General features: G+C 48.6%; 1 protein-coding gene across 2 annotated transcripts in view; it reads left to right on the plus strand.

Moving 5' to 3' along the window:
- The first annotated feature begins 1,758 nt into the window (after positions 1 to 1,758).
- The window catches only part of ELAVL4 (ELAV like RNA binding protein 4), a 147,350-nt gene continuing 123,309 nt past the window's right edge, over positions 1,759 to 25,799 (plus strand). The window contains exon 1 of one of the 2 annotated variants that reach the window (XM_020987723.2): positions 1,759 to 1,909. In XM_020987723.2, coding sequence (XP_020843382.1) covers positions 1,892 to 1,909 — 18 coding nt within the window. In that variant the 5' untranslated portion in view covers positions 1,759 to 1,891. Of the gene's footprint in view, positions 1,910 to 19,330; positions 19,472 to 25,799 lie in introns of those variants that run through there. The other variant, XM_020987728.1, reaches the window with a different exon arrangement.

A 25,799-nucleotide genomic window follows, 5' to 3' on the forward strand; every position in this document is an offset into this window, starting at 1 on the left:
GGCCAAGTCCACCAAGTTGGCCCTAAAAGGGATGTGCCATGTATATGTTAAAGTAGTAGAGACCCTAGGAAAGGAGGGGAGAGAGAAGACTTTTCTGCTGGGGAGAGAGGGATAGAGATCAGGTAAGGTTTCTTGAAGGAAGAGGATTCTGAGAAGCAGAGAGAAGCAAGAAGGGTGGTCCAGGTATAGGACCAGCCTACATGAAAGCACGGATGATGGAGATGACAGGATAATCGTGGAAGGGAAGGGGAAGCCAGACCATGGAGGGTCATACCCTGGGGGTCAACGAGTTTGCGACAGGGAGTCCCTGAACGCGGCACAGGGGTGAGAGGGCACTGGATTTGGAATCTTGGCTCTGCTGTGAGCTTCCCTTGTGGGCTTCGACTAAACCTCAGTTTCTTCATTTGTCTGTCAAAGAGGGGATAATCCCAGGGGTACTTATCTCAAAGGGGGCTTTGTGAGGATCAAATGAGCCAATATATGCAAAGCACTGCTGCGAATCTCTAAGTGTTAGAGAAAGGTTAGCTATTATTAGCTCCAAATTGACGTGGTGGGTGGGTCTAAGCCCTTTGAATCCTGGGACCCAAGTCAGATTCCTGATCAGAGGAGTGACCCGGTCAGACCTGGGCTTTAGGAATGTCCTCCTGGAAACAGCTGGGCGGAAGGTGGACCTCAGTGCGGGGAGAGAAGAGGGACGTTGTGGAGGTGGGAGGTAGCAAGGCCAAGACTGATCGGAGATGGATGGGGAGGCAGAGGAAGGAGAGTCCTGGAGGCTTGCCATCCCGGGTGTCTGGGAGGGTGGCAGTGTCGTGGGCACAAGTGGGCAAGAAAACCATCTCCAGTCTGGGGGACAGAATTTGGGCTTCTCGTGGGATGCCTCCGAAGAGCCAGACGCCCCAGCAGGCAGTGGTGATGAGGAGGGCTGTCTACGCGGATTTGCCAGACATCTGTGTTAGGGATGTTAATTGAGCCCAGGGGAGTCGGTGAGATCACCATGAGAAGAGAGCCCAGACAGAGGGGGCCACCCTCGGGGTGGGGGAGAGGGAAGGAGCCCGAGGAGGACCGATCGGGGAAGTAGGAGGAGAACGAGGAGGGCCGTAGCCCTTCCAGGTGCCCCGGCGGGGAGTGAGCATCGAGGCGGAGGAAGAGGAGGGCAGCTAACGCCGTCCAAAGCTGTCAGGGGCCCGGGAGGATGAGGAGGGCAGGGAAGGAGTGTGGATTTCGCCGGCCCTAGGAGAGGGCAGCTTCCGTGGAGTGGTGAGAAGGGAGGCGCGGCACCCGTGGGCTCTGTGTTCTCCAAGTCTGCCTCTGTACTCTCCTGCCCTCAGGTAAGTCACGGTCTTTTCCTGGGCCTCAGTTTCCCCCGGCTGTTCCACTCTAGGAGTGGCTGGAGAAGCGCCGGTCCCCGTGGGGGCTGAGCATGGAATGGGCTCGGGGGAGCTCGGAAGGGTAGCAGCCTGAGGCCACCTGTGACCAGGCGGCATGCCCGCCCATTCCAGCCCTGGCGGGCCCCCGCAAAGGCCGCGGCCCCCTTCCACCGAGGCTTTCGGAAGGTGCCCGGGGGCGCGCGCGGCCGGGGCGCGCCGGTACGTCGGGGCAGCTCCGCCGCTCTCTTGCCCAGGATCCGGGGACGGGGGGGGGGGCGCCACGTGGCCCGCGGCTGACCCAGCCGCACGTGCGAGGCGGGGGGGGGGAAGGCCACGTGCTGGCCGAGGAAGGGAAGGGGGAGGGGACCCTCCGAACGTTGTGTCGTAGTTCTGCATCCGCTTGGCTCCTGGGCACGTTCCATCCGCTTGCTCCGCGTGCAGCCCTGCGCCTCCCTCGGGATCCGGCTCGGGCTCCTGCCCCTCCTCCTGCTGCCCCCCACTCCCGGGCCGCCGCCGCGGAGAAGATGCGCTTCAAGAACCAGGTAATCGACGGGGCGGGCGAGACACGGGACCCGGAACCGGGCCGTGACCCCTGTTGGAGAAACAGCAACCACCTCGGTCCTCTTGCGAGGGCTCAGCTTCCCCCCCCCCCGCCGGCATCTCTTTGCCGGGACTCGGTTTCTCCGCCCCCTTTGGGGGACTCCTTTTCCCCTTCAGCTCACCCCCTCTGTTGGCAGGGAGGGGGGAGGGGTGGAGCGGCGTCTAAGGGGTTCCGAACTCGGGTTGCACGCGGACCATCTCAGGCTTGGCCCGGGCCTCGACTGCTGCACTCCCGGGGTCTCTTTCCTGCCGACCCCCTTCGCATGGTAGGGGGGGAGTGGGGGAAGGCGCGGTGGGCTTGGGGGAAATTAAGGATCCCCGGGTGTTTGCGGGATTTGGAGGCATGAGTTCCTTCCCCAAAGGGATCCGTTTGTTTCCTAGCAAGGGCCAATCGCTTCCCTCCTTCTGCACCTCAGTTTCCCCCTCTGTAAAAGGAAGGGCTTGGCTTGAAGGCGTTCTAGAGCCTCTGTAGATCCTATGAAACGGGGACTCTGTGGGGTGACCCTTCAGCCTCCCCCATGTTTTGGGGGGCGAATCTGCTGTTATTCTTTGTGGACCCTTTCTGTGGTTGTGGTAACTCCCTAAGCTCTGGCGCCGCAAAGTCCGGGCAGGTTGTGGGGCGGGGGCGGCCCCCTTTGTCATCATCCCCCTGCTCCCAGCGGGGAGCCCGACGACACCGAGTCCCTAGGGTGTCTGTTCTCCCTAATTGCAGGGAAAGCTACGGCTGAGGCTCCCCCCCCCTTTACTGCTCGGGGTGGGCTGGGGGAGGAGGAGGGGGCTGGGGAAAGGGGAACCCTTTTTATTTCTGGGGCTCAGCTTTAGCGACCCCCGGTGTTGAGCCTGCCGAGACAGGTCTGTTTCTTTGGGGGGAGGTAATTCTGGGCACTTGGTAGCTGATTGGGGAGAGGGCTGGGCTCCTGAAGTTTTAGAGAGAAACTCTAGAAAAGTGGGTGGGGGAAGCTGACTTGGAGAAATGTCTCTAGGTTTCTGGGGTTTGGGGGCCAGTTGAGGGTCTCTGATGACCAGAGAGGAGGCAGTCTCCAACCCCTCCCCCCATGGGCTTTCTGACTCATCCTGCATTCATTCTCGGTATTTTATGTGCACGTAGTTGTTTGCATATCGTCTCCCCGTTAGACTGTAAGCTCCCTGAGGGCAGGGACCAATCTGGTTCCTTTCTTTTTCGACACTTAACACAGTGCCTGGCCCAGATTTGACTCGGAGTCTGCTTTGTTGGCCCTTGCGTATCAAGCAGGCTGCTTTAATAGTTACTAAGAACGGAATGGCCACTCTTCTCCCTCCCCCCAAGATAGGCAGCCCCGTCCTCCCCTCTGATGGGAATCCCTGAAATTGCAGGAAGCCGCCCACCAACCGTCTCCCTCATTGAAGTAGAAGGTTGCCTCTCTGATGGAGCTGCAGAGAGCAGGGTACCGAAGTATGTGAGAGTCATGCTTGGGCCAGGCTGTGAAAGGGGGCTGGGCTGAGCCTTCCCTCCACGTTTTCTACCCAGCCTAACTGGGCTTTCTGGAGGTCTTTGTCTCTTGCTTCTTAAATCCAGATGACCCCATCAGTGAGCACCAGCAGCTGGACAAAAGAGGGCACAATTGAACATTTGATTTTTTAAAACAAAATTGTTTTTTTTTCAAATACAGATAATCATTTTTTCTTTCCAAGCACTTTAGAAATTTAAAATGAATCTGCCTAGTCAATGGTAGCTGCAGATTGTATGATCTTTTCATCCTGTATCTTCTAGCTAAGATCACAGTTTTAGTTGGGGCTCGTGGGGGAAAAGGAAGAAGGGACATTGATTGACTCATAGATTTATAGCTGGAAACCCTCCTCTGCCTAGGAGGGAGCTAAAAATCCACCTGTCCAGGGTCATGCAGGTGGGAAGGGAGGAAGCTAGGATTTGATCCCCGGTCTCCTGACCACTTCACAAGCTGTCTTTGAGGCAGCTTAGGGGGCTCGCTTGGACCAGTGCTGGAGTCAGGAGAACCTGAGTTTGAATCCTGCCTGGGACTCTTTATCAACAGTGTGAACCTGGGCCAGTCATTTAACCTCAGTTAGCCTCAATTTTCTCATCTACAAAAGGAGAATAATAATAGTACCTACCTCCCACGATCGTGATGAGCATCCAGTGAAATAATGTACGTAAAGTGTTCTGTGAACTTGAAAGCACTATAGAAGTGCTAGTCATCATTGTTGCCATTAATGTTGTTATTAGGATTATTTCCATTTCCATTGTCATAATCTGAGCAGAGACCTGGCATTGTGACCTACCTAAGTTATTATAATCTTGTTTTTTGTTTTTGCATTTCCACCACAGTGCCTGGCACATAGTAGGCATTAATAAATGCTTGTCGATGGACATGGGAGGTGCTTAATAATTGCTTATTGCTTGCCCTGTTTCACTTTATGTCTGTCCTCTGTGTAACATGGTGCCTGGCACATAGTAAGTGGGGCTTTAATTAACTAATCTTGGACACAGCTGTCACTACATTGCTCAGATCCAATCTAAACTCTTTAGATTGTCATACTAGACCAGGGGTTGTGAACCTGTGGTGTCAAGGCCACATGGGGTCCTCTAGGTCCTCAAGTGCAGCCCTTTGACTGAATCATAGAACGAAGTATTCAGTCAAAGGGCTGCACTTGGGGACTAGAGGGCCACATATGGCCTTGAGGCTGCAGGCTCCCCACCTCTGGTAACCAGATTCTTGGTGGGGTTGGCCCTTTCTGACCCCCTCCCCTTTTTCCTTAGAGCTAAACTCATTTGTCCGCTGTCCCCGTCTTCCCCAAGAGCTCTCTGGCCTTCCCTGCCCCTGGGACCCTGATTGCTGCCCCCACCCCATCACCTCTGATGGAAAATTAGTTCATGCTGAGGATTTCGAGCAGGCTGAGTGGGACCTGGGGATGATCTAGTCACAGAATCACATAAGTAACGTTGGACCTTCTGGTTCCTTTCAGCCCAACCACAGTTTTACAGGTGAGGAGACTGAGAGGTGACTGCCCGGCTGGCCTCACAGCTGGGAGGGGCACACCAGGGCTCAGAGCCAGGTTTCTGACTCTAGGCCAGTGTTTTATAACTGCAGTCTTACAGTTAGGACCCTGAGTTCTGGAGAAGGAGGTGACGTGTTCACATAGGTAGTATCAGTCAATAAACACTTAACAATGTGTCAGGTACTGTGCTAAGCACTGGGGAATACAAAAAGAGGCAAAAGGCAGCTCCTGCCCTCAGGAAGCTTGAAATCTCATGAGGGAAAAAACATGCAGACAAACATAGACAAAGTAAGCATTAGACAGGCTAAGTAGGAAATAATTAATGGAGGGAAGGCCCTGGCGTTAACCGGGGGCTGGGGGGGGGCTTCCTGTAGAAGGCGTGGCAGAGTTAGATTGAGTGTGTGGGGCATTGCTCACTTAAGTATGTCTGTGAGCTTATTAGGTAGGTTATGGAACATCTCTGGGAGCAGCCCTGGAGGTGAGAGGACCTGAGTTGAAATCTAGCCTCAGACACTTACTAGCTGTATGACCCTGGACAAGTCACTTCACCCTGTTTGCCTCAGTTTCCTCATTTGTAAAATGAGCTGGAGTAGGAAATGGCAAACCGCTCCAGAATCTCTGTCAAGAAGGTCAGGGAGAGTGTGACGTGATTGAACAACAGCACTGCCAAATGGAATAGCCGTGCCATCCCCCGGGTCGTGCTGTTTCCTGCCTGCGCCTCTTGAACACGCCCCTTTCTTTCCACTCACATAGTCACCACCCTGGTTCAGGTTCTCACCGCCTCTCACTTGGGCCATCGGGACAGCCTTTTTAATTTTTTAAGTACAACAAAGAAACAAGAAGTGTGTTCTCTCTCTCCCACTCCCCATTCCCACTAGAAAAAAAGATTAACACAGCCCTTGTAATGACTGTGAAGAACAACTCCCTCCTTGGCCATGTCCAAAAATGTGGTTGCCTTGGGCACCTGCAGTCCATCGCGGATCTCCCTGCCTCAGTCAGCTCTCGTGTATTAAGCACCAGTCAGTCCACGTGCACGGATTAAGTGCTTCCTATGTGTTGGGTATCCCGGTGGTCGCTCAGGACGCAGAGAAAGGCAGAAACCCAGATCTCGCCTTCAGGGAGCTGATGTTCTAATGGGGGAAACAACCTGTACAAGACTGTGTCCATCCTGGACTTAGACTTCTTGTCTCTTCCCACGCCAATCCTTCCCCTCACCCAGATGTCAAACGAGTCTGATAGCTTACTGCCCTCCCCCCAGTAAGCTGCAGTGGCTCCCTGTTACCTCTGGGATAAAATAAACTCTTTTGTTTGGCTTTTAAAGCCTTTTACAACCTGGGCCTAACTCGCTTTTCCGATTTGTGTGTTCCTTCCTTACTCTGCACTCTGGGGTTCAGGCAGCCTGAACTTTCTGTTGTTTTTCTCAAATGGCATTTCAGTCTCCCTCCTCCAAGCCTTTGTACCAGTCATTTGCCCGTGCCTGGAATGTCTTTCCTCTACTAAATGGTTTTAAATTTGGAACTTAGAAACATAATTATTTTTTTTTCCTGACCTTTGTTTCCTTTAAAACTTGCCTGAAGTGACATTTTCTAAATGAAGTCTTTTTTCCGATTCTCTTCCTTCTGCCGGGCCGCTGGTACCCTTCTCCCCAACCCTGTTTACCTTGTACGTCTGTTCTGTAAATGCTTATCTGTATATGCGTTGTCTTCTCTAGTAGATCTAGTAGGACAGAGACGATCAAGAAGTCACCTGTACCATTTTTTTTTACCATCTTAGCCAGAAATACACAAATTTGTGCTTTAAAAAAATTGTGACAACTCTGTTTTGATGTAATTTGGTTTCCTGTGTTTTTTTAAATTTTATGCATTTAGTCAACAAACATTTATTAAGTACTTGGTATGTGCTAAGTGCTGGGGGCACGTGGGGGGCACCCCACAAAGAAGGGCATTGAAAACATGATTCTGAGCAGGAGTCCCTGGGCTTCTCCAGGTGTCCAGAGGGGTCCTGGACACCAACAAGCTAGTCTAACCCCTACTTGAAACAGAATTCTCCTCTACCACATCCCCAATAAAAGGTCATCTGTCCTCAGCTGGAAGCCTGCAGGGAAGAGGAACCCACCACCTCACTAGAGTTGTTGTTCAATCATTTCAGTAGTGTCCAGCACTCTGTGACCCCATTTGGGGTTCTCTTGGCAGAGATACTGGAGTGGTTCACCCTTTCCTTCTCCAGCTCATTTGACAGATGAGGAAACTAAGGCAAACTGGGTTAAGTGACTCACCCAGGGTCACACAGCTAGTGTCTGAGTCCATATGTGAACTCAGGTCCTCCTGACTCCAGGCCTAGAGCTCTATCCACTGCACCACCTAGGTGCCCATAATCACTTCTAATTTTTAGAAATTTAAGCTGTAATCTGTCTGTTATTATCTATTTCCCTCCCCCCCCCCCATTCACTGCTCCTTGTTCTGATCTGGGGGCCAAGTAGGCCATGGCTTGTCCTTCCACTCCTGCCCCCTCTTCTCCAGATTGCGCATCCCTGGTTCCAGGTCCTTACTACCCTGGCTGTCCTTTTCCTCAAGATCTCCAGCTTAGTTCCTCCCAAAAGTGAGCGTCTGGACAGGGACTAGAGAGCAGAGTGCCAGCCAGCCAGGGAGAGGGAGAAGCAGCCGAAGCTTCCCCAGACAGGTGCTGCTGGAGCCAAGCGGCTTTAGAAACCCCTTTCACATCATTCCCTTCTCTTTGCCTGTAATAAGCCCTTTGTGTTAACAGGTGACGAATCATGAGCCATGAGCCCTGCAGACACTGGAGCTGCCTCGCCCAGATTTTGGGTTTTATACAAGTTTGGAGAAGCGATAGCTTACAAATTCAGGGAGCCAGTCACCACAAAGGGGATGCTGAAGGAGCCTCTGTTTTTCTTTTACGTTGTTTTTAGGCAGGGAAAGAGTATGAATTTGGAGTTGGAAGACCTGGGCTTGAATCCTTGACTCATTCCTTTGGCTTTGGGCTAGTCACTGTCCATCTCCAGGTCTCAGTTTACCCTTCTGTAAAATGAGCAGGTTGCATTAGATGAACTGGTGATGGCTGAGTTCTCTTTAAAGGATGGGCATCCTTGCCTCTCTTGGGCCCTAAAGACTATTCCAGAGCCCCCAGAACCCTGGACCAGCCCAAGCAAATAACTCTTTGCTTCTCTCTCCTTTCTCTCTGGTTCTCTTACACTTCCTTCTTTTCTCCTTCCTTCCTTTTTTTGCTCACCCTTTCTGTCTTTTTTTCTTCTTTTCCTGCTCCTCTCATTTCCCCTCTGTTCCTCCCTTCCTCCTTTCCTTTTCTCTCAATCTTTCTCTCTTCTTTTCCTCCTTCCCTCATTCCCCATCTGTCCCATCCCTCCCTTCCTCCCTCCCTTTTCTCTCAGTCATCTTTTTCTCTTTATTCCTTCTTTTCCTGCCACTTTCCTGCTTTCTTTTCTCTCTTCCTTTCTCCTGTCCCTTCCTTCTCTTATTCTCTTTCTTTTTTGTCTTTTCCTCCCTCCTTCCCTTCCTTCTCTCACTGCTTCTTTCTTTTTTCCTCCCTCTCTCTCTTCCTCCTTCCTCCTTCCTTCCCTGTGTAGCTGGTGGTGCAGTGGAGAAGAGCGCTGGTCCTGGAGTCCAAAAGCCCTGAGTTCAAGTTCAGCCTCAGGCACTTCCTGCTTGTGAACCCTGGGCAAGTCATTTTGCCTCAGCCTATCTCAGTTTCCGCATCTGTAAAGTGAGGAGAGTGATAGCACCTACCTCTCAGAGAATCAAATGAGGTAATATTTGTAGAGCGCTTAACTTTGCACATAGTAGGTGCTTTCTAAACGCCGGCTCCCTTGTTCTCCTGTATTCGGTGTTCGTTACTGTGGGGCTTGGGGGGTGGTGCCGTTGGGGGCTTTCCCCCAGAGGGAAGGAGGCAGGGAGGTAGCCAGTGTGTCATATGAAATGGGCATAGGACAAGGCGTTTTAATCCCATAGAAGAAATAATGACAGGCCTAAAATTAGCATGGCGGCCTTCATTAACAGAATGATTTAAACAGGGTTCCAGTTCCAGGTTACACTCTGCTGTGTGTGGTGGGGTAAGCAGCGCGCTCATTAGCCAGTTGACATTTCCAGCATCAGGAATGACCTTTTTTTTGTCCCCATCCTACCAGTAATGACTCTCCCCTTAGTGGCCTGTTCCCGCTCTGCCGTGGCCCCTGGACCCCTCCTCAGGCGGCTGCTTCCCAGGCACAGGCTTGCCTGGGTACCACGTGAGCCTTCACTGTCATGGGGCCGCCGTTATTCTGCCACCTTGCAGCTTGTAATGTGTTCGTGCCCTTGGCTTAGATGAGATCTTTAATAACTGCAGAAGGTTAGGAGCTGGAAGGATCCTTTGCGATTGTCTAGTCTCCCATGTTACAGATGGAGAAACTGAGGCCCTACGATGGAAGGGGCTGAGGATCGTGAACTGCTCGTCCCATAGGACGTGAGCTCTTTGAGGGCAGAATCTGTTTCTTTGTGTTCTGGATGCCCGGCTCAGCGCTTGGCGCATCCTAGGGAGTGTTTTTTGGAGCGGAATGGAATCCTAGACAGTCAGAGCTGGGAAGCTCATTGGGGAAATTGAGGCCCAGAGTCCCGGTCCCACAGCCGACAGGACTAAGTGCACAGGTCTTCTGTTGTTTGGAGGGGCCACTTGCTGAGGATGGTGAGTTGTCTGTTTTTAGCTGTCCGGGGCTGACTCTGACGCCTGCTTGCTCGGTGACCTTGGCCAGGTGACCTTCCTTCACCGAGCCTCGGTTTCCTCTTCTGGCCAGTGAGCTTCGTGGACTTGATATCTCCACAAGTGAATGGAAGGGGAGATTAGGGCCCTAGAGCTGTGTGTCCTGTGCTCCCTGGAGTGGCCCACATGGCCATCTCCTGGGTCATCAGGAGAGGAAGGAAGGGAGGTTGGAAGAAAAATGAGCATTTATTTAGCTCCTACTATGTTTCAGGAGCTCTGCTGAGCCCTTTTCACAAATTGCATCTCGTTTGAGACTCAGAACTACCCTGGGAAGTAGGTGCTATCATTATCCCTATGTTTACAGATGAGGAAACTGAGGCAGACAGTGGTTCACCCAGCTAGGGAGCCTCAGGGATCGATTTGAACTCAGGTTTTCCTGACTCCACGTCCAGACTTCTTTCTATCCACCGCACCATCGAGCTGCCTCTATGTGATGGAGACAGCCATGTCTGACTGTTGGCTCGTGGCTGAGAAGGAGGGAGTATTGATCGCTGGTGGCTCTGCAGGGTGGGTGGGGGGCTTCTCCCGGCACCAGCTATAGAACTGATCAGGCCTTTGAGATCCAGCCCAGCCCCCTGATTTTACAGAGGAGGAAACTGAGGTAGAGCTGACATTCAGGCTCTGGTCTTCTGATCTCAGATCCAGGGTCTTTGTACTCTCCAGTCTGGTTTCTTCTGCTTCAAGGCAGGCAGAGTGAGCAGGAGGGACCTTAAGTGGTGTATAATTGTGAATTATTCATGTTGCTATTAGCCAGGCAGGCCCTTCTCCCTCCTCCTCCCCCACCCCAGTTGGGCATGTCTTCCCAGACATGTTTTGAAGATAATCAGATTCACAGACTCTTGGGCCTCTGTTGCCTAGGGGAGGGCTCTCCTGCGGGACCCCCCACCTCTGCATCACCCCTTTTTACTCAGAGTGTTTTCTCAGCAAGAAGGAGGAAATCTGGACCCTGTCTCCCCTCCTCTTCCCTCCCCCACCCCTTGTTATTAATCTCGTCTTAAAAGTGCTTAGCCTGCCTATCCTCAAACCTCAGGGGTTGGGTTGATGCGATTTCCTTTCTCCTGAAATGACTGTTCTGACCTCTGACCTGGATCCAGGATGGCTTGCGCAGGAGGGGGTACTAGAGCTGCTGGCCTGACGCCTGTCTCTGTGCACATTTGCATTTCCACTCTGGTTGGGGAAATTCTCTCGCTCTCAGTTCCCAAACATTAGGAGGATGCGTCCTGTAGGTCTTCAGCAAGGTGAGACTGAGCAGCGCTCAGTGTGAGCTGGGGAGGCTGTGGATTGGGTGGTCGAGCTAGCTGGGAGCTGGACAAGTCATCCTCAGGCAGGGTGGCCGCGAGAGGGCTAATGATGGGGGCACCTGCCAAGGCCTGAGGATTTTGTCTGACAGCGAAGTAGAAGGCTTTGTCAGATTGTGTGTGTGTGTGTGTGTGTGTGTGTGTGTGTGTATGTGTGTGTGTGTGTGTGTGTGTGTGTGTGTATGTATATGTGTATTCCTGATTTCCCATATGTGGGACATCTGGGTACTTTGCACCAGAGATTAGATTTAAGGCTCATGGAATAGAATTGAATCCTAGACTGTCAGAGGTAGGAGGGACTTCAGAAGCCGTCAGTGTATAGGAAAAATTGAGACTCAAATCATCTGTTTGTTAAGTGCTTAATATATGCTAGGCAGGGGCAGCTAGGGGGTGCCATAGTGCACAGAGCACCTGGCCTGGAGTCAGGAAGACTCATCTTTCTGAGTTCAAATGTGGCCTCAGACACTTAGCAGTGTGACCCTGGGCAAGTCACTTCACTCTGCCTCAGTTTCCTTATCTGCAAAATGAGCTGGAGAAGGAAATGGCAAAATGTCCTCTCTCCCCACCCCACTCCAGCCAGGAGGATTTGGCCTTTTGTCCCAGAGGCAAGAGGGGGCCCCCTGAGGCTTATTGAGAAGGGGAGTGCTGTGGCCATGCTTTAGCAGTATTACTTTGTCAGCTGCGTGAAGGGTGGAGAGGAAAGTGCAGACTTGTTAGGAGGCTATTTCAATAGTCTGTGTGAGGGAGGATGAGGGTCTGGTCCAGGGCTGTGAGAGGGCCTGTGAGAATGGGGGAGAAAGGAAAGGGCTGCTGGGGAAAGACATTGTGGGGATGGCAGCAGACTGGATATGTGTGTGGGGGGGGGGTGCATTGGAGGAGAAGGAGGCTTTGAGGATGTTGTTCCCGTCTCATTTTCTGCATTTCTTAGCTTTTTTGGAAAGAGAGGCAAGCCCGGTCATACTCCTCTGCCCTCACGTTGCTCAAAGGACCTTTGTGACTGGCCTGGATGTCACAGCTGTCTCGTTTGTGTTTCCTAGACAGCTCAGGAGCTTGGTAACCTCAGGCTTGGTGTTCAAGATCATTGTGAATGTGCGTGTTTTCTCAGACAAGCCCCAGTGGGGTGTTTGCCTCCTGCCTGGGAGGGTTCATGAACCCCAGGGACCAGCCCATCTCTTCCCCACAGACAAAGACCCTTCCTCCCCTGTAGCTGCTTCCCTTTGTCTTTGCAAGGGCTGGTTCCTTTTTTTTAAATCTTGTCACACAAATGAAACTTGAGCTCATTGGGGTGATACTGTATCGACTTTCTTGATGTCTTTCTTTCATTTCTTAATTTTAAAGATGAATATTGTTTTCCTCAAAAATACCTCTCTGGATGGGCTGGAGAAGAGAAGGGAAAGCTTTCTAGAAATAGGTCAGGTGTCAAAGTGTGGTTTTGTCTAATGCCCTTGAGCCATGCAGATTTTCCCAGGCGTGGCTGGTGCTTGCAGGCCCAGAGATCCAGGAATCGTACCTTTTAGTAGCAGAGCTGGTGAGGGCTTCCCCTGATGGGTGGCGAGTCTCTGGTGAAACTGATCTTCCCTAGAAAACCATCATTGGCGTTCCCCAGTGTTTTTGAGGGTGGTGTTCAAACCTCCTCCCTGAGGATGGATGGCAGGCAGAGTTCCTTTGTCCTTTGCCTTATGAGGGATGGAAGGAGGGGAGGAGGCTGTGAACCTTGATCCCCAGGGGCACAGAAGGTGATGTCTTCTGTGTATGTGGTCCCCAGGGCCCAGATTCTGAGCCAGTGATACACAAGTAAGACTTCTGCTGAAGATGGGTGGGGCTGGGATAGTACCAGCTGAGGAGGGAGGGGCTCATTGATGAATAGGTGGGAAGGATTTGGAGAAGGATCTGCCTCAGGTTTGTTTTGGGTCTCAGTGTCCGAGTAGGGCTGCTTATGTGGTACTGGGAAAGGGCTATGAACCAGGGATGTCCATGTAGGAAGTAGTTCTCCTGCCCCCCTCCCTGGTTCAGGGTCCTAGAATGTTGGCAGCTGGAGAGGACCTTGGTGGTCCTGCTGGCTGTGCCTGGACCTTTCTGGCCTCCATGAGCCGAGGTTGGTCTGACTGGAGGCGGTATGGGGTGGTATAGGGACTCTTCACCTTCTCTGTGCCCAGGACCCCTTGGAAGTCAGTCTGGTGAAGCCTGGCCCCTTCTCAAAATCGTGCTTTTAAATTAAGCACAAAATAAAACACATCCTAGTGCAAAGGAAACCAGTTATTTTGAAATGCAGTTATAAAAGTGTTTTTTAGAAAGTTAAGGTTAAGAACTCTGAGCTCTCTGATCCTGTGAAGAGTAATTAAGTCATGTCCTGGTAAGACCCTAAAGGAGGTGCCCCTGCCTCGCTTCTGCCTTGCCCCCTGAGCCTTGTGTCCAGGGCCCTTCCTCTGTTCCCCATGTGGCAGGTTGGTGCCTTTGCGAGGCTGGCCTGGGACAGGACCAAGTCTTGTGGCCTCACCGAGCCTCAGTTTCCTCGCCTGTAAAGGGGAGATAATGGTGATTGGGCAGTCGAATGTCATGTAAGATTGTTGGAAGAAAGTACTGTGGGAAAGTCCATTAAAAAGGGCCAGCCGGGAAGCCTCTGGTGGAAACAGTGGGGGAGGCCTAGACTAAGGTCAGGAGATCTGGATTCAAGTCCAGATCTCACGGACAGTAATCCCTTTCTCTTTTGGGGTCTCAGTTTCCTCATCTGTAAAATGGTCTCTTGCTACTTTAAATCTGTTATCCTGCGATGACTTAACCAACTGGTCGTAATTTAATACTAATAATGACGACGATGAGGTTAGGGCTGGGAGAGCTGTCAGTAAACTTGCCCTCTTCCTGAAGCCCTTGGTGGGTGGGGAAGCAGAGGCCCAAGGAGGGGCAGTTACTCTGCTGAGCTACCCGGCTGGTGACTTCATTGTTCTCTGTAGTTTAAGGAAGTGGAGGAGAAAGACCTCCCTGTCCATCCTCGGAGTCGGCCACCCGGGGTATAGGTGGGGAGCTCCCCATCCCTCCAGTCTCCAACCAGAGGCTGGATGACCTCAGTTTTCAGGGCTGCTGTAGAGAGATCCCTGCCCTGGGTGGAGAGTACTTTTAAAATCATCTTGTCCCAACTCTTCTGTTTATACAGGACCACACCAGGGCTGCAGGAAGTGAGGTTTTGCACTTAGGCCCAAGGGGGTAAATAGCAAAGCTGCCTCTGATCTCAGGACCTGTAGCTCTCGGCCTCTCCCCTTCTCATCTAAGAGTCTGGCTGCCCCTGCTGGATTTCGGGTGGCCCAGGCCATGCCTTTGGGCTCTGCAGCCCTTCCTGTGGCTGGAGGGAGGGACAGGCTCTTGTCCGGCTTTCCCAGACCCTCTTCGTTGGTCTCTGCGAGGCAGCGGCATCCTCGGAGAAGAGGCTGTTGCTGGCCTCACACCTAGCAGGGCATTCAGCTGCTCGGTCCAGAGGGGATTTAGCAGTTTCTCTCCTCCATGCCCATGGGCCGGGGGCTGGTGGTAGTGTTTCCCCCTGCTCTCTGGTACCTCCATACTGCAAAGGCTTAACCCAGGACCCCTGAGGGGGCATTTCCTCTTCTTTGCATCGAACAGGGCAGGCCGACGGTGACAGGAGACGGTGACAGGAGGTGGTCCTGCATTCTGTCTGTTGAGTCAGAATTCCCTGACTAAGCAGGAACAGGGCGAGCATGAGGCTGAATGTGGGGAAAAAACCAAACCCACCAGAATTAAGGGGTGTTTGAGCGCCTCCGAGGCCCCAGATCCTCGCCGGGGCTGTATGCTGTTCAGCTTTTTGAAATCAATGTTCAGACGTCTCTGTTCTCCGGATGAGGGAGGTGAATCACGTATTCTTAATGCCCATATTGCAGGGGGCGGAGAAAGAAACGATGGATGTACAGTCAGAGGGAGTGGGTTTGCTTCTTTTGTGTCCTTGGGCAAGTCCTACTAGCAGTGTGTGGTGCTGAGCCTACAGTCAGGAAGCTCTGAGTTCAAATCTAGCCTGAGACACACTTAGTAGCTGTGTTACCTTGGGCAAGTCAATAAACTTTTGCTTCCCTCAGTTTTGCCATCTATAAAATGGGACTGATAATAGGACTTCCCTCCCAGAGAAGATCAGATGAGATAACATTTGCAAAGCGCTCTGCAAACCTTAAAGCCATATATAAACACCAGCTCTTGTTGCTGTTGTTGTTGTTGTTATTATTATTATGGTTATCATTATTAATTATTGTTATTATTCCCCGGGTCTGAGTTTTCTCATGAGTAAAGAAAGTCCTTCCAATTCTAGAGCTTGTTACATGAGAAGGGAAACTGAGGAAGTGAGAGGGAAACAAAGTTGGCCTTGGGACGGAGCTCCTGCATCTTGCGTTGTGGTGTCTGAAGCCTCCTCCCTGGCTCGCGTGTTCCCCAGGGATGTCTCTTACCCGCTTTAGAACCTGGCATGCTGCTTCCTTTGTTCGGTTATTTCTCGGAGTGTATACAGAAGGAGTAAATAAGGAGAGACGACAGAGTAGAATACTGTGTTAAGGCAGGAGAGAGAATGAGTATTCCTACAGAGGCCTGTTAAATGCTTTACAAATTGGATCGCATTTTATCAGTGTATTTCATATCTTATCTTTATCAAAGGGTATGGACATCTTAGTCACTTTCTTTGCTTGATTCTAAATCGATTTCCAGACTGGTCGGACCAGTTTGCAGCTCCACTCACAATGCATTAGTATGTCCATTTTTCTGAAACCCGTCCAACGTTGACTTCTCCTATCTGTTTGTCATCTTTGCCAACTTGATGAGTACCATGGTCCTGGAGGAGGACTGATCCAGAACTCAGCTTTGGGCTGTTTGGACAAGGAAGATATGAAAACCTTTTTAGGACTTTGGTGGGGAGTACCTCAACCTCAGGGTACTTCTTTGCCAACTGCTTTCCTCATCTGTAAAAGGGGAGAATAGATCGTTGTAGACCGGAATGGAGAACCTGTGGCCAGGAGGCCGCATGTAGCCTTCTAGGTCTTCGGGTGTGGCCTTTAGACTGAGTCCAAGTTTTACAGAACAAATCCTTTTCTTAAGGGGATTTGTTCTGTGAAGTTTGGATTCAGTCAGAGGGCCACACTTGAGGACCTAGAGGGCCACATGCGGCCTCCAGGCCACAGGTTCCCCACTCCTGTGCAGTTAGGCAGTCCTCATTTCCTTTTTTCTTATTTTAAAGAAATTGTTTTTGACAAGATTCCTGGGCTATTTGACCTGGGAATGCTACATAGTTTCCCCAGATTTCCTGAGTGTTTGGCATCGATAATTCTGACTCTCCAGACCATTCCTCAGGGTAGGTATCCTCAGCTTTTTGTGTGTTGACGTCGTCGCACGCTTGTCGAGGGCAGGACCTGTCATTCTTTTGGCTTATATTTGTATCTGTAGTGCATATCGCAAAGCGTAGCACATGATGAACACTCAGCTAATGCTCCTTGCTTTACCTGCCTGCCTAGCTTCCATTCTCTGCTGTGGTCTTAATTGTAAGACGGTGAGATATAAAGATGGGCAGTAGTGTACAATGTTGTGCTTTGGGATGAGGTCAGTGTTAGCCTGGAGGGAAGTCTCTAGTGCAGTGCCCCAGGGATCTGTCCTTGGCCTTAGACTCGCGATATGGCCCCGTCTAAGTCCTGACTGTCAGATGTTACCATCTTCTCTCCCAGAATTATCACCTGCAAAACCAATAACCATACCGATGGTGTTTTCATCCAAATCACTAACGTTTGCATACGCACATACGTATATGTGTGTCTACGCACATACGTATATGTGTGTCTATATAAAGTACATCTACACATATATGTGTATGTATACATGCACACATAGCATATGTATGTGTGGTATGATTATTGATTTAGTGGGTGATAATTCTGGGAGGGGCATCTGATAACAAGTGATTTTCGAGGCAGGCTGAGCGAAATGTAATAAGGATTGATGTAGCCTGCTGCATTTAGGTGAAAAATCTGAACTTCCTAAGTATAGGCTGGGATGCAGGGGGCTATGAAAAATACCTGAGAGTTTTTAGGGATCACAGGCTCAGCTTGAATCTTGTGCTATGTTGCAACCAGAAAAAGGATCGTCGTTTTAGGTGGAGTTGTTAGAGAGTTTCTTGTACAACAGAGTTGTTGACCTTGCTCTCCTCTGTCCTGGTCGCACCAGACCACATCTGGAGTAATATGTCTGATTCTGGAGCCCACAGCTGGAGGGCATTTACATTTGTAAGCTGGAGTGTGTGTGTGTGTGTGTGTGTGTGTGTGCGCGCGCTGGGCACCATGTTAGTTGTGTATCAGTAGACCAGCTCTATGAATTATCCATTATCATCTGGACAAGAGGCTTCCCTTATCCACTTGGTTTTCCCTATGTAGACAGGCTAAACTTTTTATATGCATTTTGGATCTGTTCCAGGAGTCATTGCCAGGAGCCAGGGATTGAGGAACACAGTACAATGCCATTTACAAACAAGAACAGCTGATAGACTTGACCATCACGTGAACTGTACATTTGACATCCTCCATGACAGTGTTGAAGGCCATTGGCAGACTCTTGTGTGATTTTGACTCTTTCTTCAGGAGAGCCTTTAAGGCTATGTTTTGCTCAAGGGATTAATGCATAATTCTAGCCAACCAACAGTGTGAATGGGGGGATATTGCGTTCTCTATCCTTTTCAGTCAGCTGCATGATGGTCAAGAGATCACTTGCTGTGGATTATTACTTTGGACAGCCTGCCAGCACCTGTGTGTGGTGTGTGTGTGTGTGTGTGTGTGTGTGTGTGTGTGTGTGTGTGTAGACCACACCAGGCTCTTAAAAATTTTATAAAGTGAAAGTAGCCTTATGGGTCGGTCATTATTGATATTTTTTGTCACCTTTTCCTCGGGTAATCCTAAGGGCCAGTATTTTCTCCATTTCCTTAACACCTTCCTTCTTCAGTACTTTGAGTTACCTGGATTTCCTTTGGTTGTACTTTGTCTAGTCCAGCTCCTTTATCCACCTTTGATTTCTTCATTGTTACGTCCACTTGCTCATGCAGCACATCTTAGACTGTGGAGTTCAAGTTCACATGTGGTCACTTCCACATGGGGAAAGAAGTGTATTATAACTTTGCTGCTTTCATCCTTTAATGCCCTTGAGATGACTTTGCCTAGTTGAGTACCTTGATGAGCTTTCTTTAAACGTATTCTTCCTCCATTAGACCATCATCAGGAGTTTAGGAAGTGCTTACTTTGTGCCAGGCACCATGCTCAGTGCTGGTGATACAAAGAAAGGCAAAACCAGTCTGTCCTTAGGGAGCTCACATTCTAAGGGAGAATGGGGAGAACACGTACAAAGAGCTAGATACGTACAAGATGCTGCTTGTTCGTCTTCCACCATCTTCCCCTCTAAAACTGGTCAGTGTTCTAACCTGCTGTTGCCCTTGGCTTCCATGTCCTCCCTCTGCATGGCAGATTAAGTCAGACGTTTGCTGAGTTAGGGTCCTTTTTCAATTCTTTGTTTCCTTGTATTGTCACTTAATTAACATTGGTTAAACATCTTTTTAAGCAGATGCTGAGAGATGTCATTGTCCTTTCCTCCAGCCATTTCCTGTTTGCAGTCATCAGTAACTTGCTAAAATGGATTGAGTTGGGTTTGTTTTAATTGCTGTTTGTTTTTCTTATTTTACATTTTTGTTCTTTATGTTACTTTTGATGTTGACTCTGAGAAGTCAGTGTTCTGATGTTGCACCCAAAACAGGTTTAAGGACTTGGACATCAGTAAAATATTGTTTCTTGTCTATTAAAAATATACTCAGCTAATTCTAGTCAGAGTAGGAGGTCTAGAACTGGTGGAGGGTGAGGAGCCTCCTTTACCAAGGTGGATTGGCATTTTTATTGGCAAAGTAATGTCTTGCAGAGCTGGCTAGAGCAGCAGTGCCAAACATGGCCCATGTGGCCCGTGACAGTCCTAGTGTGGTCTGAAATGGATTAAAATAGAGTTGGGAAATATTTAACAAAATAAATAAAAATACAGTGACATGTAGATAATGTGGCTACGTGGTTTTCTGAGTTAGTACGTGCCCACAAGGATCCTTACGAATGGTTCTGCGGTCCCTGTTCTGTTTGTGTTGGATACCACTGGCCTAGGGTGGTGAAGGGATTTGCCTAGGTTACACAGCCAGTATGTGTCATAGGGAGACCACCTAGGTTACACAGCCAGTATGTGTCATAGGGAGGACTTGAACCCATCCCTTCTTGGCTGTGAGGTTGACTCTTTATGCCTCATATGGTGGTCACTGGATCAGATACACCTTGGAGTCCTTCCTCACATACTGACTTTGTTTTGTTTTATGGTATCTCCTTGAGTCAAAGCCTTGCCTCCCCAATCAGAATGGGGTAGCAGCTTCAAGTGATCTCCAAGTCTTTCAGACTATGTGAGGTAAGGAGGTTAAAAAAAAGTTAATCCCTGTTTTATAGATGAGGAAACTGAGACTTAGAGTGGGGTGGTCACTTGCCCAAAGTCACACAGCTTTGGGTTTGATAGAAAGAGCTATGTAACCTTGGGAAAGTCACTTGATCTCACTGTGTGTCTCAGTTTCCTGGCCTGAAAAAGAAGGGATTAGGCTAGATAATAGCTCTGACTCCTTACAGCTCTTACTTCAGTGATCCCCTGAACTGGAGCCAAGACTTGATCCCAGATCTCTGACTCCAAGCCAAGCCTTCTTTTCTGATGTGAGATGCTCTGGGCAGGGACTAGGCTCTCCCTTTCTCTTTTTACCCCAGAAATACCTAGGATAGAGTGGGGCTCATAGTAGGCTCTGTTACTGATTCAATAATATACTTAGAATTGGTAAATGAGAGTGAGGAAAAGGGGCTGGAGTTGGATAGAGTGGCCTGGGATCAGAGAGAGCTGATTTTTTTGAAAGGGAGGACCCCATACTTAGGAGTCTACCAAGAACTGCTTATCTGTATTTCCTTTAATGTAAGGATTATAGGGAACTATTTTGGGCCCTCAGTAATAGCTCTGAATTTTGGCCTCCTGCCATCCCCAGTCTCAGCTTTTTACTGAGTGTGCACCATGCTGCCCTATGCTCGCATGCCTCAGCTAGGTGAGCTTCCTCAGCACGTGTTCACGGCAGCCCCCAACCTTGTGGAAACACCTGTGTTGGGGGAGAGCACGGGGGTCCAGCACCTGCAGAAGTCTCTCATCGGCCTTATTTTCTGGTCTGTAAATATTCTTCAGAGGCACACAGCAAAGGAGACTCATGGCTTCTGTGAGAAGGGGAGGGCCTACTTTGGACACTGACGCCCTCGAACCTTTCTTTCTGGGTGGGGTGAGGAGGCCTCTTCTCTCCAGTAGCATAGGGCAACTTGGCCAATTAAGAAAGTGGCCATAATGCATCTAAAATCACAGAAAAAAGTGAACATGGTCCTGCAGCCCCCCCCCCCCAAGCTAAGTTCCTTGAAGGCAGGAACTTGCATTTTCAATGTCTTCCTATCCCTAGCACCTGACAGATAGTAGGTACCCAAATGAATGATCACTGGTAGATGTGAGTTACTGAAACATAGAAAATGGACCTGTATGAGGACCAGGACTAGGGGTGGGGTGGGTGCCAGGGTCAAGTCTCTGAAGGGCTGTCATGTGGAAGAGGGGCTGGGCTTGTTCTTGGCCCCAGGAGGCAGGATTAGGACCAGTTTGGGGAAAGTGGCAGTGAGGCACTGGTCAGCTCTAAGTAAGGAAGAACTTGCCAACAGCACTTCTCAACAGTTGGATCTTTCTGAAACTGGAATGGGCCAACTTCAAGGATAGGTCTTTCCTCTCTGGAGATCTGAAGCAGGCTCTGGATAACCAATCAGTAAAAATTCATTAAGTTTCCTACTGTGTGCTAAACACTAGGGTACTGTACTAATCATGTACCAGGTGTTTTGTGGAGAGACCACAGGATCACAGATGGAGAGCTGGAAGGGACCTGAGGGGCCACTGAGACCAACATGGTTATTGTACAGATGAGTCAGTCAGCTAATAAGCATTTATGAAGCACCTATGCCAAGGGCTGGGGATACAGATTAGAAAAAGGCAGCCCCTGCTGTTAAGAAATTCACAATCCAGTGGGAGAAGAAGACAGCCCACAAACAAAGAGGTTGGAAAGAGGAATCTGGAGAGGGAAGGAGGCTGGGGAAGAAGATCCCCAGGGAGGCGCCCTCGTAGAGTCCAGTACGGGAAGTGTAGCCGGTGAGAAATGAAGAGCCAGAGGATCTGGGAGCCCTCTTTAAATGGAAGCTTTCAGAAGAGTTCTTTGCTTAGCCCTCCGATCAGAGGGAACGGAGACCTGCACAGACTAAGGACTGGCTCAGGGTCACAGAGAGGGGGTATGTAGCCACACTGGCATCTGAACTTAGGTCATCTCACTATGAAAAATTCCAGAATAGAAGTTACCAAGGAAAGAACTCCTTGTTAAAGAGGAAGTACTGGTAGAACTAGAGAGAGGTTTGGCAGAAATTAGATTAATTTTCTTACAGACAGTTTCTTACACCATATACCGCAATAAACACAAAATAGGTACAGGAACTGAATGCTAAAATGAGAAGAGCCCCAGATCAGGCACTTTCCGTGGCTGTGGGGAGTGGAAAAAATCTTTAACCAGGCAAGGGATAGAGGCAGTTGTAAAAGATAAAATAGCTGTGTCACTTACATTTAATTGAGGAGCTTTTCACTAAACGAAATTAATACTACTGAGATAAAAAAAATTCTTTCTTTGTAATTAGACATTTCTGATAAAGGCCTGATATCTAAGATTTATAAAGTAACAGATCTATATGAGAAAAAAAAACATTTCCCAATAGTTATGTAATGAAAGGATATAAAAGAAGGGTTCTCCATAGAAGACCTGCAAACTCTTCATAGCTATTATGAAAAAATGTGCTGAATAACTAAGAATTAGAAAAATGCAAATCAGAACAAGCAGAGGTGTGGCCTCAGCCCCAGTGTTCCAGGCTGCAGGTCCTCCCCTGGTACATTGGACCACTCAGAGCCTGAGAGTTCAGATAAACAGTTCTTTAAATGAAAACACAAACAACAGGCCCCAGGTAAAAGACATCCCCGAGGTGATAAAAAGTTGTCCAGGGTAAGTACAAGCCCTTGGCAATGACAAGAAAAGCATTAAGCAGGGAAGTTCTCTAGGTTCTCAGGAGCTTCTCACCAAACTGTTTTTATAGCCTCTTCGCCCAAATAGCCCACAGCTGAGTCCCAGGTTCTTCCCCTGGGGGCAAAGTGAACTCAAAGTACTCTAGATTGTGTCTTGGCTTATAATAGCCTGGTTGGTGATATGGCAGGGTGGGAATTAAGTCCCCCCCTTCTCCTGGCCCACAACGCTCAGCAAGTTGGCAGAGATGTTGAAAAGATGGGAAGAGTCCTTGCTGGAGGGATTTTTGGTAAAATGGTGCACCAATACATTGTTAGTGGACCTGTGAATTGGCCCAACATTCTGAAAATCCATTTGGAATTATAAATGAGTAAAATGTCCATACCCCTTTTCAAAGCAATTCCACTGCTATGCGTTCACCCCAAGGGGGTTAATGATAAAAAGAAAGGCCTTAGATATCTATACCCAAATGTTTGTAGCATTGACACAAAATCTGCTTCCGTGTAACTTCCACCCCTTTCTCTGTTAATCCCTATTCTGAATGATAGCTCTTTGAGTACATGAAGACAGCTGTTTGTAGATTAGACAAGGTGTTCAGCATTTATTAAATACTTACTGTGCTGAGCCTGGGAATAAAAACACAAGCGAAAAGAAAGAAAATACCTTCCCAGGGGAAGCTTACATTCTAATGGGAAAAGACAATCTTAAAAGGGAGCTGGGTGGTGAGGAAACAAGTCAGGAGCTGAGAGAGGAGAGAATGGCGGATGTAGGTACTTCCCTGAAGGGAGGTTCTCCGGAGTAACTCGCCACTGGAAGAGGAGAACTCGGGATGGCGGCATCTCCAGAGTGAGGAAGCTTTTAGGGTGGCGGTGACAGCGTCCATGGAGTGAGGAGCTGAGCCAGGTTAGACTGTAAGAGTGGTGGGTGGGGAACCATCCTTAAATGGTGATTATGTCCCACAAATCTTTTGTTCTCCAGGCCAAATAAACATCCCCATTTGCTTCAACCTGTATATAGCATGGACCTTCACCATGTGGGTTACTTTCTGGGCTCTATATCAGGAGTATGCTAGTAAATGTTTAACAACCAGCTCTCTGAAGAAGAAAATTGACCCAAGAGACGCTTTTCAGGTTCAATATGCATCATAATGTTTTCTCCAGCACTTTCCCAAGTCTAAATAATCAACAAAACAATTACTTAAGCTATGACTTGTAGCATTTGCTGATTATTAAGGTGTAAATTTAACAATCAGCCCCTTCCTTCCAGCTGTTTCCTGCTCTCACTTATCTAACAGTACTCAAAGGTAGCTTCTCAGTATCTTTCTTGAACTTCGATGCCAAGAGCCGAACCAAATATTCCATCTGTCTTCTGACCTGGGAAGAATATAGCGAGCGAGTCAGTCAGCAGTCAGCAAGCATGTATGAAGCACCTGCAGTGTGCTAGGCACTGTGCCGAGTGCTGGGCTGAGAAGCTATGCACTCCTCCTTCCTGAACCCTCTTAATGAAGCCTGTCTCTTTGTTCTTTCTGGGATGCTGCATTGAGTTTGCATTCTACTAAAGCCATCATATCTTTTTTTTTTTTTTTTTTTACAAAATACTCTCCAGCCTTGTTAGAGGCCGCACTGCAGATAGAGTGCTAGGCCTAGCGTCAGGAAGACCTGAATTTGAATTTGATGTCAGTTACTTACTAGCTGTGTGTTCCTGGGCAAGTCACTAAGCTACTTTCTGCCTCAGTTTCCTCCTCTGTAAAATGAGGATAATACTAGCACTTACATCAGAGGCTTGTTCTGAAGGTAGAACAAGATAGCATGTTATAAAGTGTGTTGCAAAATTTAAAGCGATATTAATGCTAGCAGTAATTATTTTTGCTCACTCCCATCTGGTGCTTGCATCTTTTGAATCTAATCCAAGAGTAAGACTCTCCTTTGTCCTTACTATGTCTAATTTTACTATAGTAGTATGATCCCTACCATCACTGCTAAATCATGCCTCTCCTTACCGGGCTTGCGGTCTGTTTCGGGGATTTCTTCATCTGCTTTCTCTTTGTTACAGGTAGTTTGGAGGAAGCCCTGATGATGATAGCATGTCTGTTTCTGCCTCCATTGGCCTTCAAATGCCCTTTGTATCCGTGATTCCCTTAGGAGCATATCTTAATATGGGATGCTATATGACCCTCCATCTTCCTGTTCTGAATGAGAAATAGCCTTTCAGGACCACTTTTCAGTTACTGGTTTCATCCCATCAAGTCTTAGGAGGTCACGTCTGCCATTTTGTATTAAGAACCTTCGTTCTTTTGGAGAAATGTTTGAGGGCATGGCTTTCATTGTTGTTTTCTTTCTCATTTTTATTCTTGTTTTTTCCTTGTGACTTTCTAGGTATCTCATCCATTCTTTCTATATTGTAGATGTTCTCTGTGGAATTTAGGTTGGTGGATTTGCATAGCTGTCTTTCTCCTTTTTTAAAAAAATATTTAGAGGTCTTTTGATTAAATTTGCAAAACTCTAGGAAAATACAGTGTTATCAGTGCTCTCTCTCTGACCTGTCATTCCTCTATTTTAAACCATGGTCCAGAAGTCAGGTGTTTTACTGGTACCTCAAATCCCCTGCTGGAAAAGAAATCCTTTTAGGGCAAGGACTTAAAGAAAACTTCTAATCCCTTTTATATGATAGTTGCCAAATGTTTGTTGAATTAAATTGAATGTCATTTTGGGGACATTTGGCACTGGATTTTCTGCGTCCTGAAATCCTTCAGTTCCTGCCTCTGATGAAACCTTTTCTATTAAGCCTTCCTTCACATTAGCATGTAGAGGGACTGAGGCTGTAGAATCCAAATGCAATGTTTCCATTATTAATTAATTAATTATAAGCTTGTTAGAGAAATGCTGACAGATCTGTTCCATTTTTCTCCGGTTTGTTTTCTTCCTTCCAGTTTTATCCATAAATGTTGTTGTCGAGTCACGTCAGTTGTATCTGACTCTCCGTGACCCCATTTGGATTTTTCTCAGCAAAGATCATTTGGATTTTTCTCAGCAAAGATCCTGGATGGTTTGCCGTTTCCTGCTCCCATTCATTTTATGGATGAGGAAACTGAGACAGAGTTAAATGACTTGCTCAGGGTCACACAGCTAGAAAGTGTCTGAGGCTGTATTTGAACTCTGGTCCTTCTGACTCCAGGGCTGGTGCTCTATCCACCGCACCACCTAGCTGCCTTATTTATAAATGTACTTGGGGATAATGCTCAGTATATTTTCTATAGACCTATTTCCCCTCCATCAGTCTTTCCTGCTTTTTTTTTTCTTTTTTGTTTTTCTTTTTTGTTTTTCCTTTTTGATGAGTCAGTCAGAGTTAAGCGATGTGCTCATGGCTTACACAGCTAGAAATAGTCTGAGGCTGGATTTGAACTCGTGTCCTCTTAACTCCAAGGCTGGAGCTCTATCCACTTTGCCACCTAGCTGCTACTTCCTGCTTTTTACAAAGTGATGTTTCTCATTATTTCTGTCATCTTCCTTTGTAACATTTTGTAAATTTGTTTATATTCTAACGCAGTGCTGCCGCATCTCTGTGCTCGGTGAGCAAATAACTTTGTTCTGTCTGTGGCTGTGTCTGGGCCCTTAGCTTCCTCAT

This window comes from Phascolarctos cinereus, unplaced genomic scaffold (assembly GCF_003287225.1).
Source record: "Phascolarctos cinereus isolate Bilbo 61053 unplaced genomic scaffold, phaCin_HiC Scaffold_5;HRSCAF=322, whole genome shotgun sequence".
Taxonomy (NCBI): domain Eukaryota; kingdom Metazoa; phylum Chordata; class Mammalia; order Diprotodontia; family Phascolarctidae; genus Phascolarctos; species Phascolarctos cinereus.